General features: G+C 36.8%; 1 protein-coding gene across 10 annotated transcripts in view; it reads left to right on the top strand.

Moving 5' to 3' along the window:
• LOC121327869 (roundabout homolog 2-like) overlaps positions 1-16,664 on the top strand; it is a 265,965-nt gene that overhangs the window by 219,437 nt on the left and 29,864 nt on the right. For 6 of the 10 annotated variants that reach the window (XM_041272161.1, XM_041272155.1, XM_041272160.1 and 3 more), the window contains 4 exons: positions 1,521-1,563; positions 10,476-10,594; positions 11,132-11,413; positions 11,897-12,022. In XM_041272161.1, the coding sequence (XP_041128095.1) occupies positions 1,521-1,563; positions 10,476-10,594; positions 11,132-11,413; positions 11,897-12,022 (570 nt within the window). The remainder of the gene's footprint in view (positions 1-1,520; positions 1,564-10,475; positions 10,595-11,131; positions 11,414-11,896; positions 12,023-16,664) is intronic. The other 4 variants (XM_041272163.1, XM_041272162.1, XM_041272158.1 and 1 more) reach the window with 1 other exon arrangement.

Genomic DNA, 16,664 nt, shown 5'->3' with positions numbered 1-16,664 from the left:
AGATATTCCCATTATTACATATTTACATTTGGCTGCTGCTCGCAGATGGGAAAGCTGTCTCCCTGTATTCTAGTAGTTTCCGTAACAGCGAATTCTGATTCCATTCATTAGTCTTGATCTCGTTAACATGTATTTTAATAACGAGTTGCTCTTATCTAGTCGATGACATGTGCATGACATGCAGCAATTAACCTTTTTAACGAGAAATGCTTGAATTAACTACCTCATCGACTCAATTTCAAAGCATTAACGGATTAATTTTATTAACACATTTAGTTTGAAAATCGCTTGCTACTAAAGCTGTCGTTACTATACTGCAAGTTCGATACAATAACACAGTTTTTTTGTTTTTTTTTAAATCCTGCCCAGTGTGTTTTACCAGAAAGAATTTTAATTCAGCATATTATCGAGTTTTAACATGGCCACTAAAACACAACACACACATCCGGTAAAGATGCTTTGCATGGAGTGCAGGATGCACCCTATAGCCTAGGTTCGGCTGACCATGGACGGCAGCTCCCAGGAGGTGGCGCATAATTGGCTGAGCGCCACTTGGCTCACCACGCACCAGCAACCCCTGTAGACTGGCCGGGTGCCTGCGGGCTTGCCTGTAAGCTGCCCAGAGCTGTTGTCGTCCAATGCTATAGCTCTGGGTTGGCTGCGTGGCGGGTTTGCAGAGTGAAAAGAAGCAGTCAGCTGCTGGCACACGCTTCGGAGGACAGCGGTCGTTTGTCTTCACTGCTCCCAAGTCAGCACAGGGGTGGTAGCAGTGAGCAGAGCCTAAAAACACAATTGGACATTTCAAACTGGGAGAAAAAACTGGATAAAATCAATTGGGGACTACTAAAAAAAAAAAAAAAAAAAAACACAACATACATTGTTAGAGATTCTAATAACAGAGACTAGACACAGACAATACAAGCAATAATATCAGAGACATTTCTTTCCCTGTCCTTTGGAACAACTGATAGCATTACCTGTGATGAAGCAATTCTGTCTGTAGAAATGTGACTCTATTGACCCTGTCACCCCTCCAGAAAAATGCCTTGAGGCCTGCGAGTAGAACACAGCCTGGCACTGGCAGCTGTGTGATAAGGCAGGCAATCTGACAAGGAAAGATGCCTACTGAATTTTAATATACAAATGCTTTCATACATTTTTTAAATGTTTTTCATTGAATAATATATAGTTGTTGTATAAAACCCTTGGGTGTAATTTCTTAGCATTTTTTTTTTCATTGAATAACACTATTTTTCTTCTGCTTTAATGATTTATTATAATACATCATTAGCTTCAGTGCCCTAAAACATGTTTTTTGGTAGAGAAACAAACAGTTTAAGCAGCACTTCAGAACAAAGGGTTGTAAATAAATTCAAGTGAGGGTTGTGTATTGTAGCTAGGACCTAATATTGTTTGTAAAATGTATCATGAAAATGTGTTTTGTAAACTTTCAAAGCCTTGTAGATGTATAACAGTGAGACTAAAATATGTTTTTCTATCCTTTTTTCTTACAAATGAAGTAACCTTTCAGCGAGTGGATGGAGGCATGATGAGCAATGGGAGGTGAGGAAAAATTAGTCTCTTTTTCTCTACCGTACAATTAACATAAAATGAGTTCATAACTAATACTCTCACTAGGGTGACCAGACTTTCCCATTTGACCAGGACTGTCCCATTTTCCCATCAGCTGTCCTGGTGTCCCAACATTTGTTCCAAAAAGTCTCGTTTACAGCCCCAGATAGCACTCTCTACGTCAATTACGTAAACAGTTTGCCAATACTATTAAAATATGGTTCCAAAATATGATTTTTCATATAGGTTACTACACTAAATTTTTCTTTATTTATTGCATTGATATAGCACTTTTTTATACAAAAGTGTTGCAAAGCACTGTACAGTACATAGCAGAAAAAAGAACAAACCACAATACATTTGTATAGCATGTCACACATACTACTTCCACAGTCAGACTAGTTAAATAACTGTATACACACAATAATACAAAAGCAGCAATTTTAAAGTTACATTAAAACCCACTAAGGTAAGCCATTTTATAAAAGTGCGTTTTTAGTCTTTATTTGAAAACTATAACAGTCCCAGCTTCCCTGACAAACAAAGGCAGAGCATTCCATAATTTAAGCTCTCTACAAGAAAAAGCCCTACCTCCCGTTTTGCTTTTTTTGACCCTAGGAATAACCAGCAGCCCTGCATCCAGTGTGGTTTGAAGGCTAGGGGGTCAGTAACTCCTGCAAATAATTAGGTGCTAATCCATTCAGGGCCTTGTAAGTTAACAGCAAAATCTTAAAATCAATTCTATACTGCACAGGGAGCCAGTGTAAAGAGGCCAAAACAGGGGTAATATGCTCACTTTTCCCGGTTTTAGTCAGAATTCTAGCAGCGGTATTCTGAACAAGCTGCAAGCGGGATATCACACATTTTGAGACACCAGAAAAAAGGTGCATTACAATAATCAATTCTAAATTAAACAAACACATGCATCTCTCAGCATCAGATACGGAAATAATTGGTCTAAGTTGGGCTATATTTTTCAAATGGTAAAAAAAGATACTTTAGTAATTTCCCTAATATGTGTCTCAAATGATCAGGCTCAAAGATGACCCCCATATACTTAATTTCTAGTTTAAGTTTTGATAAGAGAATGCAAGAGTAGAGCTCATGTAATCCCACATTTCCTTTAAGTTGATTTTGTGATCCCACTAGCATAACATCTGTTTTATCTGAATTCAAGATTAGAAAATTATGAGACATCCAATGCTTGATGTTTGTAAGGGAAGTAGCTAATAAAACCCAGGAAGAAGAAATTCCTGGTTTTAGGGACAAATATAACTGAGTATCATCAGCATAGCAATGGAAGTTCACTTCATGTCTACGGATAATGTCACCTAACAGTAGTATATATAATGAAAACAGCAAGGGACCCAGAATGGAGCCCTGTGGAACATTACAGACACCTTCGATAATGCCGATTTTACCTCTCCAATTGAGACGAACTGAAACCTATCAGAAAGACAAGATTTGAACCAGGATAGGATGAGGCCAGACAGTCCTACTGTGCTTTCAAGATGATTCGGTAGGATGGAATGGTCTACAGTATCAAAAGCAGCACATAGATCAAGAAGAATTAATACTGATGGAAAGCCCTAGTCGGAGCTTATCAGCAGATCGTTCGCAACTCTGACAAGGCCTGTCTCGTGTTATGTGCAGCACGAAAACCAGACTGAAACTTCTCGAGTATACCATTAAGAAATTGTTGTAATTGAATTGCAACAACTGTCTTTTGAACATTATCAAAGAATGGTAGGTTGTAGATTGGCCTATAGTTATTGAGGACTTTAGGCTCCAAATTGCATTTCTTAACCCTTTGCAGTCCAATTATTTTGACACTGTCTGGCTGGTCAGGTCTTATTTAATTTTGGGGAACAAAATAACACTTTAGACCATGTGCTGTTTAAATTGAATTAAAGTGATTTTTTCAACCAAAAACAAGTCTTTATTCATCTTTTTTTACTATTTATATGAGGGGAACATTGCAAAAAAACCTGTAAAAAAATCACAATTATTATTTTGTTGAGTTAGAGTGATTTTAGAGCAATCAATCAGGTTCCAAACTTATTGTAAATCAATAAGACACCCCTAACAAAGAAAGTAAGTGAAAAAAATAACCAAAAACTACCTTGTATGCATTTTATAACTATTTATTTGAGAACTGCAGAATACAAAAGAAACTGCACACATTTGAACCGACAACAATTATAGAATAAATCTAACTATGTACATGCTATTCACAGATTTATCTGTAAGTGTCTAGTGTCTGGTACTTTTCAAAGCAGACACCTATCTATCTATCTATCTATCTATCTATCTATCTATCTATCTATCTATCTATCTATCTATCTGTCTATCTATCTATCAATCATACAACTATCTGCGTTTACAGGTGCGAGTCTCCACCAGCCCCCTCCACATCTGGCTCATCGTAATTGTTTTCTTCATTTCCTTCCTCTGTCTCGTCACTTTGAAAAAAATGAATTTCTTCTACATTGGATTCTTTGAAATCTTCATCTAAACTACTTTCATAGTTACTGACTTCTTCCTCCATTATCTCTGCAAGTTCTTCAGGCTTTCGTGTCTGTCTCTGCCATCTGCTTTATGCCATGATGCTCTCTCCAAGTCTGTCTCTGTGCTTCTCAGTTCAAATAGTGTTTTCTTTGGCTTTTGAAGAGATACTCAGCTGTTCCACCTTTTTTCCAACCAGAGACAATTGGGGAACACACTCTGTCGGCTTTCTCCGCTCAGAGCCGACACATGACCTGTTAAAACAGGTTTGTTTTATGATGTCGGACCAGGAGTTCAACATCAGACTGGAACAGGATTTTTGCAATGTCGCACCAGGTTAAGGGAACTATATTTGAAGAAAGTGAAGCATTTATATAATTTTTAAAATGTGGGTATTAATAACACCAACAACAGATTTTAATGTTTTTTTTTTTATGAATAGGATCAAGAGAGCATGTAGTAGCTCTCATATCTTGGGAGGGGCAAAGACGAACACACTATGTCCTCCGATGCGTGTGCCGTTAGCCGCCCTCTTCTTTATACACTGCAGGAGGACAACGCAGCTCTGGGTAGCTTACAGGCAATCCCGCAGGCACCCGACCCCACTACAGGGGTCGCGGCCAGCCGAGGACACCCTGGCCAACCTAAGCCCTCCCTCCTCCCAGACGGCACTTGACCAATTGTGCCGCCCCCTGGGAGCTCCCATCCACGGTCGGCAGTTGAATAGCCTGGACTCGAACCAGTGATGTTTTTATTTTATTTTTAAAGAAATGTAAGAAGTCATTGCAGCTGTGAGAGGAGCCATTGTCAAGGGTAGAACTATTAAGGGAAGGATTAATTAATTTATCTAGGTAGCAAAGAGTTGTATCATTGAACCACAGTGAGCTTTTTTTAAAAGATATTCTCCGCATTTTGACCGCTTTGCGGTCTATTTATTCAGCACCTGGCAGGCACATCAGGTCTACTTTATTTTCACATGCTGTTTATTTTACTCACACTGTTTAAAAGTAATTTTGTTCATAGTAAAAAAGGTTTAAAAGGCACTGTATACCAACAGGACATTCATTCACACATCTCCAGCCCTGCCCCACTCCTTGTTCTCTGTATTTATCAGATATCTCTTCTTAATATTGCATCCTGTAAATCATCATTCGATTTATCACTAAACTCTTCAATAATGCTATCCATGTCATTATTTTATTACTATAACATCTCAAAAAGCTTAGAAAATTTCTTTGAGTGCTAGATACGGAAGCAGCTATCTTGTTTCTTTATGTCCGTGTTATGTCTGTGGTGAAGGAACTATATGTATTGCTCAGATCCACCTCTGTTTTTTTCAGCTTCTATCTGTGTTTCAGCCATTGAAAGCTTTTCTCATCTTTTTCCCGAGAAAAAAATGACTAAGGACCTGTGTATGATGCCTTTTTGATGATGTCAGACAGTGCGACATCGGATCAGAAATGGAAAAAATTGTAATGTTGGACCTGTTCCTACATAGAACCGCAAATAGTTAACCAGCTCTCTACTGATGTACGATCGGCAGACTTTGTAGATACTAGCAGATTCACCTCAAAAAGAATAGAAAGATGATCAGAAATAGTAACATCTAGGCTTATGACGTTCTTAACAGCTAAACAACAAGAAATTACCACATCTAAAGTATGGCCACGATTATGTGTAGGACCTTTGACATGCAGCATATAATCTAAGGAATCCAGTAGCAAAAAATCCTCCTGATTCAATATCCTTTACTTTTTCTCCGGGGAGGCAAGTAACAACCCTATTTACGAGACCTTTACGACGAAATTACTGTCGACATAGTGTATAATTGAATCACCTACTAACAACACCTCACCCCTGTTTTCATCCAGCAGTAGGTTGTCATTGCTTAGTGCGTGGAATCTATTGACTAGATCAATCTCCTATCTATGTTGACTGCTCGGTGTCATCCTCCTCTTCATACTTCTTTCCCCCACTCACTTCCTGCCCTGCATCCATATTTTACTTCTCAGGTCCCTCAACACATATAGTTCCACTGTCATGCTGTGGCACTGAAACATCACATGGAGCAGGCGCACTTATAAAGTTAAAAGAGTCGTTTTCAGTCTCACCTTCAGTGTCCAAAACTAACCAAATGTTATCAATTTTGTTAAAACTATTTTCAATGAACTTCTCATCTTTGTTTATGCCTCTATGTATTCCAATTAGTTTTTCAAGTTCGACAAACTTCTGCATTAAAGAATATGTGACAGAGTACTTCTTGCAAATAAAGTTTTCCTTAAATTCAGATGCACAAGAAATACAGATCAAAGCACGCATTTCAGAAAGTATGCAAAGAAATGAAGGGTATGAATAGCAATTTACGGAAGAAGACATGGGACAGCAGTCAGAGGTTGTTGTTTTTTGTTAGTTTAATGAAAATATTAACAGTGATAAAAGGACTATATTCAAATTAGAAACATTTAAAAAAAAGTATAGTATAGGATAGTTTTAAAACTACTTTTAATCTTTGTGTCCCAGTTATGAGCTTTGGAAATCTGATCGCTCTAACGCTCAACTACTGTTTTTAATTAATTATCTAATTTACCTGTATTACACTGTGGGGGCATATATGTTGGAAAATGGCTTTTAGATATGTAAATGTATCAGCCTTGTCCCCACATATGGAGAAGTAAATGGAATTCCAGTAATAGCAAAAATATAATTATTACCTTTTTTTTTCACTGCTGATTTGTACAAGATACACAACACCCAATTGCCTGGTTACAGTGATTAGAGAAAGTCATTATATTATTGGCAGTAGCCTTTTTATGCCGTAACTGGCAATTCTTTAACATTTTCAATGATGTCGGTTACTGTATATGCTGTGGCCTCTTTTACAACGCTAGTTATGTATATGACTCAATAAGCACAGCTGTGATTTTACAGATTATTTCCAAGGTGATTCTAGTTTTATTTAACACTCAGGTGAACTTCACAGGGAGCGTAAGTGAATTGATCCTGGGAGCTTCCAGAACCTAGAACTACAAGTATAAACAAACTAAAAGTATTTTTTTTCCTCTCTGTAGACATAACTTGAACATAAAGTCCCTGTACAGCCTAATATCCTGGACACATATCTAAGACTAAATAATTGCTTACTTGTTTCTGATAAACAAAAATATATCTGGTACGTTAGCACCCCTGCTAACCATTAGAATTCTGTAACCTGCTGCACTACTTTCAATTTAACACCAAAATTCTGGTCATGCTGTAACCTGTAAATTGCATATTAAGTGCATTTTACACATTCAATTAATCAAAGCGGGATTCAATTTAAAAGATATTGTGTCAGTTTACAGTACATTTCTCCAGTGCCTCCAAGTCTTGATGATGCGGCTCCATCTCTAAGACTTTTCACTTGCAGAAATAATAATGACAAGCCTGGTGAGATTTAAAAAAAATTACTACAAAAGCAAGAACTGGAAAATAAGAATCCTTGGGCTCCAATGACCTCAGGCCCACATGTTTCATATCTCCCATATGCCCAAAAATAAATTAGTGGCAAATAGCAAAGGAAATATGTTAATTTGTTACAGGGAATGTTTATTGCATTAATTAGGAAATAGCAAATTAATTTGTTGCTGTTTACAACTTCTCATTGGCTGTCCTAATTGCTCTGACTGAACAGTTACACTTAATCGATCACTAAATAACATTTTCATGGACGATGAATAGGCTGTCGATTGATAGGCCTGGATCTTTGGCTACTCAATTGAAATGTATAAAGCTTGGTAACAGGCCCATACATTCTCATATGTTTTCCCTTTGCCAATATGGAGATTATAATTAGGGCCCAGTAATAACTTCCTATCTCCCAGCTAATCAATATTTTAGCAAAAAGCAATTATGCCTAATGAGTGCTGGTAGCTTCACCGGGCAAACCAATGAATCTTACTGTTACTGTTACCATGGAAATTAATTTACCTTCTAGGAACTTGAGACTGACAGAAGGTTGTAATGAATCTAAATTTAAAATGTAAATTCATGTTCAGACATGCTTTAAACACTGGTTAGTGTACAAACCGTTATTGGGGATGTTATGGTTTTGTGAAACGTGTTATAAAATCTTTAAAATGATCTTCCATTTTTTTTCTTAGACTTTTTTTTTTTTTAAATAAATGTTTTTTCTAAGAAAGCCAATTTTATACAATTATATTTCTGAGTGTACAGGGGTACAAACAGAAATAGAGATTTACCCTAGAGGGTGGACTTCGTCTGAAGAAACTGTCACTTTGTTGCAAATATGTGACAAAACACATGGTAATGAGTGAAAACAAATTGTTATTTTTTTGCAGACATACTGTAATAAAAACCATATAAGCAGGATCCCTGACAACTTTACATTTATTGTGTGTGTCTGTCTAAACGTGAATTAAAGATTGAGGAAAAAAAAAAACATTAAACATTAAATGGAAACTTTATTCAGTTACTTTTAGGAAGTGGCCTTATGCTGTACTTTTACATTATGTTTCTTATAATAATAATTGTGAGGTGTGTGAGTACAAATGGATTTTCCTGTTACATGGATTTTCATGTAACAATTAAAATTTTATTTAATATTACACGAAAAAAAAAAGAAAAATAATAAAGAAGGATGTGAGGGAGGGAGTGCGGGAGTAATCAAAAATAAAGGAACGGAAGCCTCTTAGTCCTCTTCGCGTTCTGCTTAAATCCAGAAATAAAACAAAAAGGAATAAAAACAGAAAAGAACAAAGTTAGTAAGGCCTCCGTTTGTGACACAGTCCAAACTCCCAAGTACTTCCCTCCAGCCTTTTTTTCCCCGCCTCTATTCCTTAGGACCAACCCCGAACACAGTAGCACGTTCCCTTTAGTATGCAAACCCCGCCCCGGTAGTCAGTGGATCACCAATCCCAAACTGACAGGTATCCTTAATTTCACTTGACTCCAGTGGCTGGAATTTACATACTCGTACTTCCGCCCCTCACCAAGGTGCCGCCCCTCAAAAAGATGACTTTTGTCATGGTCACAAGACCTTGGTAAGGGAAATCCCGAGTTGGTTTGATGCCTTCTACTGTTGGGAGGCTGAATTGCAGACCGAAACCCCTTTGACTCATCACAATAATAATAATAATAATAATAATAATAATAATAATAATAATAATAATACCACCCTATTCCCACAGGAACAAATCTGCTTTCACACCCTTACTAACAAATTGCATTACTACTTATATGTACTCATTGAATATTCCCACTCCAACATTTCTGCTTCTAATTATAATTTCAAGGGTCTCTTCAATGATAAATAGCCATGAAGCAGCAATGGAACTTTCGTTAGGAATGGCCCCGAGAGTGAAGCACTATTTAGCAAATGTAGCAAGCTGCATTTCAAAGCAGAGATTTTGTGTTCAGGCTATGAAAGTCTCTTCTTGTAATCACCATGGCTACCTGGAGCTGACCGATGCTTATTTGGAATGCAGAGAAGAGGTACATTAGCCTATAGTTGTGGAAATGGCTAATATAGAGCCATCAGTTTGAATGATTGTTTCCCTGAGGTACCATTTTTATCATTCAAACCCTAGTTTGGAGCTCTAAGCGTGCCTGTCCTATTTCAGGCAGATAGAGTTTATTTGGATTCCAGCTAAATTGCTTCCCATTTAAATCCTCAGATTAGCAGGCAATTTGTTATCTGCCTACTACCTTGGAATGCTTAAAGGTCTCTGTATCATATAATTCTTATCAGTGCAGGTTAGACCACTTATTTCTCTAATAGTTTTACTTTTTTTTCTCTATGAGACCATAAAAAGGAGTGGTTATACCATTAGAACTGCATAAATAAAGGCGAGAGTATGTGGTTGCTACTGTGTCTTACTACATTCTGGTTTGAGTCCTGCAGGGGATATAGTATTGTGCACATCATCATAGCGCACACAGCTCTTCACAATGCTTACACTGTTTTTTCCTGATGGAATAACTAATTCCCACTGAAGAAAGCAAAACTAGATGGGACATACAGTAAGTCTAAAAATGTCTTCCTATGACCTGATTTTGACTGTTTGGGAAGGACACAGTAGCAAAAACTATATCTGCTCCGGTCCCTTTTAGCTCATCAGGTGTATTTACAGGCAGTGTTACAAGTGTCTTACTATGAAGCAGAGTGGACGATTTATAAATATTAAATCTTTATGCAATGCCAGATGGCACATACCCATTCTGTAATCGCATATCCTTGCTGAATGTTAAAATATATTCTTTGTTTTGTAAAAAGAGCAGCAGGGCTCTTCAACTCTCCAGGGAACACTGCACAGCCCATTCCTGGGTAGCCTGGAAAAGTTACCAATGCTTTATTAGTCATGAAGGTGTCTGCTAATAGCAATCCCCTTTTCCTGTTTTAGCCGCCCAGGATTATTAAATGCAAGTGACCCAAGTTACCCTTGGCTGGCTGATTCTTGGCCTGCTTCAAGTATTCCTGGCACCAATGGGCCTAATGACCTTGGAAACTTTAGTCGCGGAGGTAAGTTAAATGATCTGCCTTTAATGTGGTATGCCATGTGACTTTCGTAATTCATTTTTATTGTACAGCCACTTGTGAAACATATCCTGCCACCCCCTAGACTTTCTCTGAAGGAGGTGAAGCTAAAAGAGGAAAAATGGGCATTTGATGGCACATTTCAATCTCTTGTCCAGTTATAATAAATGTAAGGCCATACGGCCAATAGTTTTCAATGGCTCAGATTCAATGGCATATCATGAATAATGGGAAACATTCTTGTGCAGTAAAATATTCCATACTTCACTTTTGCCGTCAAAGATATGGAGAGAAAAAAGATGGTTTTAGGCAGTGAGACGTGAAGGACAAGCACAAGTCCCGTCACAGATGCTGATAGCTAAGCGATGGTTGTACATCATTTTCCCTTCATTGGCTCGTGAACCTCGTCTCAGCTGAACTGCACACATGCAGAATGACACATTTATTTTTCATTTGAAAACCTTGATAGTCCAGGCTACCTCTGCATCACTGGTTTCCTTCATTCCCCTATGCTTATCGCAGATGCTCTGCCACTGGTGCCAAGCCAAGGGGACAAATCCGGAACTATGCTCTCAGACGGAGCCATCTATAGCAGTATCGACTTTACCACTAAGGCCAGCTACAATAGCCCCAATCAGATTCCTCAGGCCACCCCTTATGCCACCACACAGATCCTGCACTCCAACAGCATCCACGAACTTGCCGTTGACCTCCCTGACCCTCAGTGGAAGGCCTCAATCCAGGCCAAGCAAGACCTGACAGGATTGGGTTACTCGCTGCCAGACAAAACGTCATGCAACAACAGTAAGTGAAGCCTTCCACTCAACAAGTATTCAAGGTTAACATGCTTACATGAGTCACTTTATAGCATGTAAATTATTTGACAATTAATATTAGCCTCAACCCTTCACCTGATAACTTCAAATTGCTGGTAATATGATCAGGTCAACTATATGTTTAAGTTCCAAACTAACTTTTTTTGTAGAACTTAAGTAACTTTTTGTAGCCTAAAATATTTTAGTTCAGTGAACTGGTTGATAAATTTGGCCATAAATAATGACTGACCTCTTACAGAAACTACCAGAAGGAGGAGTAGGTATTTAAATAATACTTTTTAATGCTTCCCTGAAAGGCATTGGGTGAAAGGGAGAGGGTTATACACAGTTTTAAAACACAATTTTTCACAACCTTTGCTTCTGCTTTGAATGCTAACCGCACGCTTTGCATGCGCTTGTGCTGTCAGCAAATCACCTGATGCCACTGTGATTTTTGCCCTTTAACCCTTAGCCCTACTTTTCATTCCTGACTACCGATTGGCTGAAGGATTATCTAATAGAATGCCACACAACCAGTCACAAGATTTCAGCACGACCAGCTCTCAAAACAGCTCAGAAAGGAGTGGCAGTCTCTCAGGTTGGTTTAATCACACAGAACAGAGAAGTAGTTCTCATCAATAGTTTGTTAATATGCAACCAGCTACAATTTTTGCACGCACCATCAATTAATAACCCTAACCTCAAGTAAGTCTGTATTAACTCCCAAAAATGCTTTGCTCCTAACACTGCAACTAAAATCGTTATTTTTGAAATGCGAGGTGATTTTGTTTACGATTTGACTGTATTGCTATTATTCAAGGTTTGCTACAGTAGTCTTTCATAATTTTACGTGTATACAATATTAGGACAGCACTAAAAAAAAAAATCTTAAGCAGTGACTTTTTGTAATAACATAAAAAGGGTGCATTTTAATGATCTAAACAGAGGCAGGTCTAAATACTGATGCTCTTGTACTTTATCAACCTGGGGATTTATTGCCCCACTTATTAAAACAAAAATACAGTGAAATGAGGTCTGTGAAAAAGCAGGATTCAAAATTTTAGGATGGTGATATTAATTAAGATGCTGCTGTTTAGATCATTAAAAAATATATATCATCTAATTGGCTTACATTTGTTGACTACATTAAGTACAACTGATACTAGAATAGAAACAGAATTACAGGTTTTTTTTTTTTTGACAAGCCTTTGACAAGCCTATTTATTTCATGTTTATACATAGAGTACACAGAAAAGCAATTACTGCTACAAAACCACATTGCTATTGTTTAAAAAAAAAAGCATATTAACATAGATAATTGGTTAGCATGTTATTATTAAAAAAACAGTAAAACTACAATTTAGATACATGATTTTGTCTTGTTTGACTACTGATCACTTAATACAGTTTAATGTATATGTATTAAAAGAAACATGATAATATATAGATTTTGTAAAATGTGTGTTTTATATTGGCAATTTTCAGTGTTCAGAAATGTTCAAAAGTGTTTCACATACAGTAGAAATTAGTCATCATCATCATACTTAGATTTCAGCTTTTGGAATAAAACAAATAGCAAAATACAACAATGTCTTTCCCCATGGTTACCATTGGAAATAAATAGACATTTCAGTACCAATTTGTTAGTTTATTAACTGTAAACATCTTGTGTTTTATTTTGTGTGTTAATTGTTCTTTAGTTGTTCATATAGAGTGACTATATCATATCAGTGACATGGGTTTCAGACAATTGAAAGACATTTTAAAGACAAAAATACTTTTTAAAAGTGTACAGATATACCACTGGAAAATAATGGCAGGGTTTCTATGGAAAAATAAAAATAAGTGCCATCCTTTTCTCATGCAATTTTGGTAGTACCTTTTGGGTAATTTGAGTTTCCTTGTAGTCTTCTATTCGGGAGAGAAATTATCCTTCCAAATGCAAATAACCTAATTAATATTAAAATAGGGGAAGGTATAAGTAAATATTTCTATCTAAGTTTCAATTTGGCCTTGCACGATGACTGATTATCATGCAGCTTTCTTAAACTGGGTTTCCACAAAGGTTTTAACTTGTGTTGAAGACCCACAAGTGCAGCCTGCTTCATTTGACCACTAAAAAAGTGTAATAAAAACAGATATAACATTACACAAACAGAACAAAACAAAACAAAAAACATCCCATAATAAAATGCTATTTACTATCCTTGTATTATAAGCTAAACATTTTTTTTTTTTTTTTTTTTTTTACTGCATATACTGTAATTCTAGTTAAAATGAACTCTGATTAGACAAAATTCCTACAAATTTACAATCTTATAATTGAAATTCACTTAACATATATTTCCTGTTAGTGCAAATTATTTTGGACTTACCCCTCAGGGAAGAAAAATGTGAATAACAAAACGCTGCAGTTTGAAACCCTGAGTGTAAAGGATATTGGAAAATTATTCATTTTATTATTAACATCCATATTAGCACCTATGTGCTCTATGTTTCTGCTGTTTGGGGACTACAGATCCCATGATGCATTTTGAGTTGCCATAGTGCTCAGGCAAAAATGTGCACTATCCTTGCAGACAAAAGTGGAAGTGTTGAAAGCACTGGATAATGCATCACCGTACAAGAAAAAGAAAGATGTTGCTGCCAATTTCAACATTTCTGCGAACACTTTGGCAACCACTGTAAAGAGCTGGGATACAATAATACAAGCTTATGAACAGCAAACTGTGAATGAAAGTTGTCAATATTTGTGAAATTTGATTTCAGTTTTTTTTCCTAGTCTGTTGAAATTTGTATTAATAAGAATTGACTGTATATTTATTATAAACTTCTTATAAATGTACATATGTAATATATACAAGTTTTTCTACAGAATTGTAGCTTTAGCAATTCTGATCCTTCGGGGTAGTTTATGAACATAGTTAAAATACCAGGACTTAGTATTTGGTCAACTTGGTAGCTTTTTAGCATGAGAAGATGATTTACCCACCCTTTTAACCTGTAGCATGGTTTGGCCGCACACAACCTACAGGGTGAGGGATGTGCATGGTTTGTGCTGCTACGTCACATTCTCAAGACAATGGAGAGTTTCTAAACTGGAAACCCCACCAATGAAACACATTTTGTTAACATGTTAGTAAGTTGTTGAGCAGTAAAACAAAGCTTGATTGACATTTTCACAGTTCCTGATGCTGGTGCTATCCATTTAACGCTCCTGAAAATTATTTTGTAGTTTAGCTAGAAATTTAAATCTGACATTGACACTCAAAAAACACACGAATTGGAATCAAAGTAATATTTGTTTGTGTTGCATATGCATACAGAAGATATCATTTAGGACTGTATTGTATAAAATTTGTTTCCAAAAAAAAGTAACAGCGACCACTGACCAGTCTTATGAGAAGGAACCTTGCTTTGAAAGAAAACCTGATTTATGTTTCACTTAATATAATAAGGACTTCTTTGACCTATAAGAAGTCTTAAGGAAGTAAAAGCAAAATGAAATAGCCAGCTATAATATCTGCTTCATGAGTATAATGGCTTGCTATATATTGGATTAGAAACCAGTTAAAGCACTGGCTTGTAACTAGATTACACAGGAGCCTCTGTGTCCTATAAATGACATTGTAATTCTCAGTACACAAGTTTTATTGTAGCCAGTAACCATTAGAAGTAAAATGGGAAATTATCTCACTGCTGTAGCCAGTAAAGCATTTCGGTATTCAAGTTTCTGTGAAAGCATGAGTCATCTTTGAAGCGACTGAAAGAGCTCCCCAAAATGGAATACCTACTTTATTTTCTGAGCAAAATCTTGGATGGAACCCAAAGCAATGACATAAGCTTATTTTAAAAAGGAGAACATAATGTGGAAGAAGGATATTCAGGGCATGTGCAAAACTATCTTTGATGGAATGCCAAACATATGTTACCATGGCAACAGACCACTAGACCCCAAAAATGTAAAAAAATGAATCCTGATATTAGTTATGTTAATATGTATAAATGGGACTATTTTTTTTTCATATAATACTCCTTCCTACGGCATCACCTTCTTTATTGTGAATATGTCAACAGCTGCCATATTTACCACTAATTACAACAAGCACTGTAAGCTGACAATAATAAGCCACATTCAAAACAAAGATATGAACAGTTTGAAAAAAAGAGGTTCACACGCATAACAATAGAATTTAAACAAAAATGAAAATACAAGAAAAACACTTACAGAAACCTCACAAAATCAAATTTGCGTTGTGGGAGAAATGAGAGAACTTAACCAGAAACCCAAAAAGGACCTAAACAAACACCTTTCAAATTTCATCTAATCAATAAAATTTAAAAAATGGGGACGTCTTGGAGCCAGTTCTCTCGGAAGCATTTAGCACCATTGTGCAGCCATAACTATGAATGTAGGATTTTCTACAGCAGTGAGTCAGTTTACAAAAACAAAATTATTTTTCTCAGCTAAACAAAATCAGCTTAAGAAAGAAGGCAAGAAACACAGAATATATTACACCACTCGTGCATTATGACTCAAAACCAACTCGAGACGTATTATTGTGTGGTAATTTATTCTTTCATAGTGGACCACCATCTCAAAAAAAAACCACACACACCACCCATTCAATATATCACGGGTGTCGAGGTCCAATATAAATCAGCTATATATTGAGGTCAGCGATATAGCGAGAGACCCATAGAAAAACAAATAGGCTAACAAATACTGTACAACCGCTCCCTCGTTTGCCTGCACGTATGGAGGAGGACTTTTTGACTTTTAACTTTTTGGGAGAGAGCTAATAAAACATGGTTTTAACCGCTATTAATTCCTACTTTTTCTGCACTGCCGCTGGAAATCCACACACGGTAGCTTGTTGTCAGAAGCGGAGGAGAAGCAGATACCCCGACATGCACTTGGAAGCTAGGCAGGGGAGAGTGTAGAAATGCAAAACTAGACCCAAATAATTGCATAGGCAAAACTAGATTGATCCAGCATCGATGTTGAAGCTTTGGATGAAACTGCACTTGCCCAAATGAATGGCATGGGCGAACCAGATTTGGTCAGCATCTAATTTTTAAGCACTGGGCGAAACTAGACTCACCTGGGCTAGCCCTGAAATTCAGTGAAAACTGTTAAAAAAACAGGTTTTGCCCAATTGTCTTTTCCAAGTTCTGGGCCAATCTACCCAATTGGATGCAGGCGAGTGCCAAAAAAAGTGGTAACTTCAGGATTTGGC

Source organism: Polyodon spathula, chromosome 15 (genome assembly GCF_017654505.1).
Source record: "Polyodon spathula isolate WHYD16114869_AA chromosome 15, ASM1765450v1, whole genome shotgun sequence".
NCBI classification, from domain to species: domain Eukaryota; kingdom Metazoa; phylum Chordata; class Actinopteri; order Acipenseriformes; family Polyodontidae; genus Polyodon; species Polyodon spathula.
This window is presented reverse-complemented; position numbering and strand designations above follow the sequence as displayed.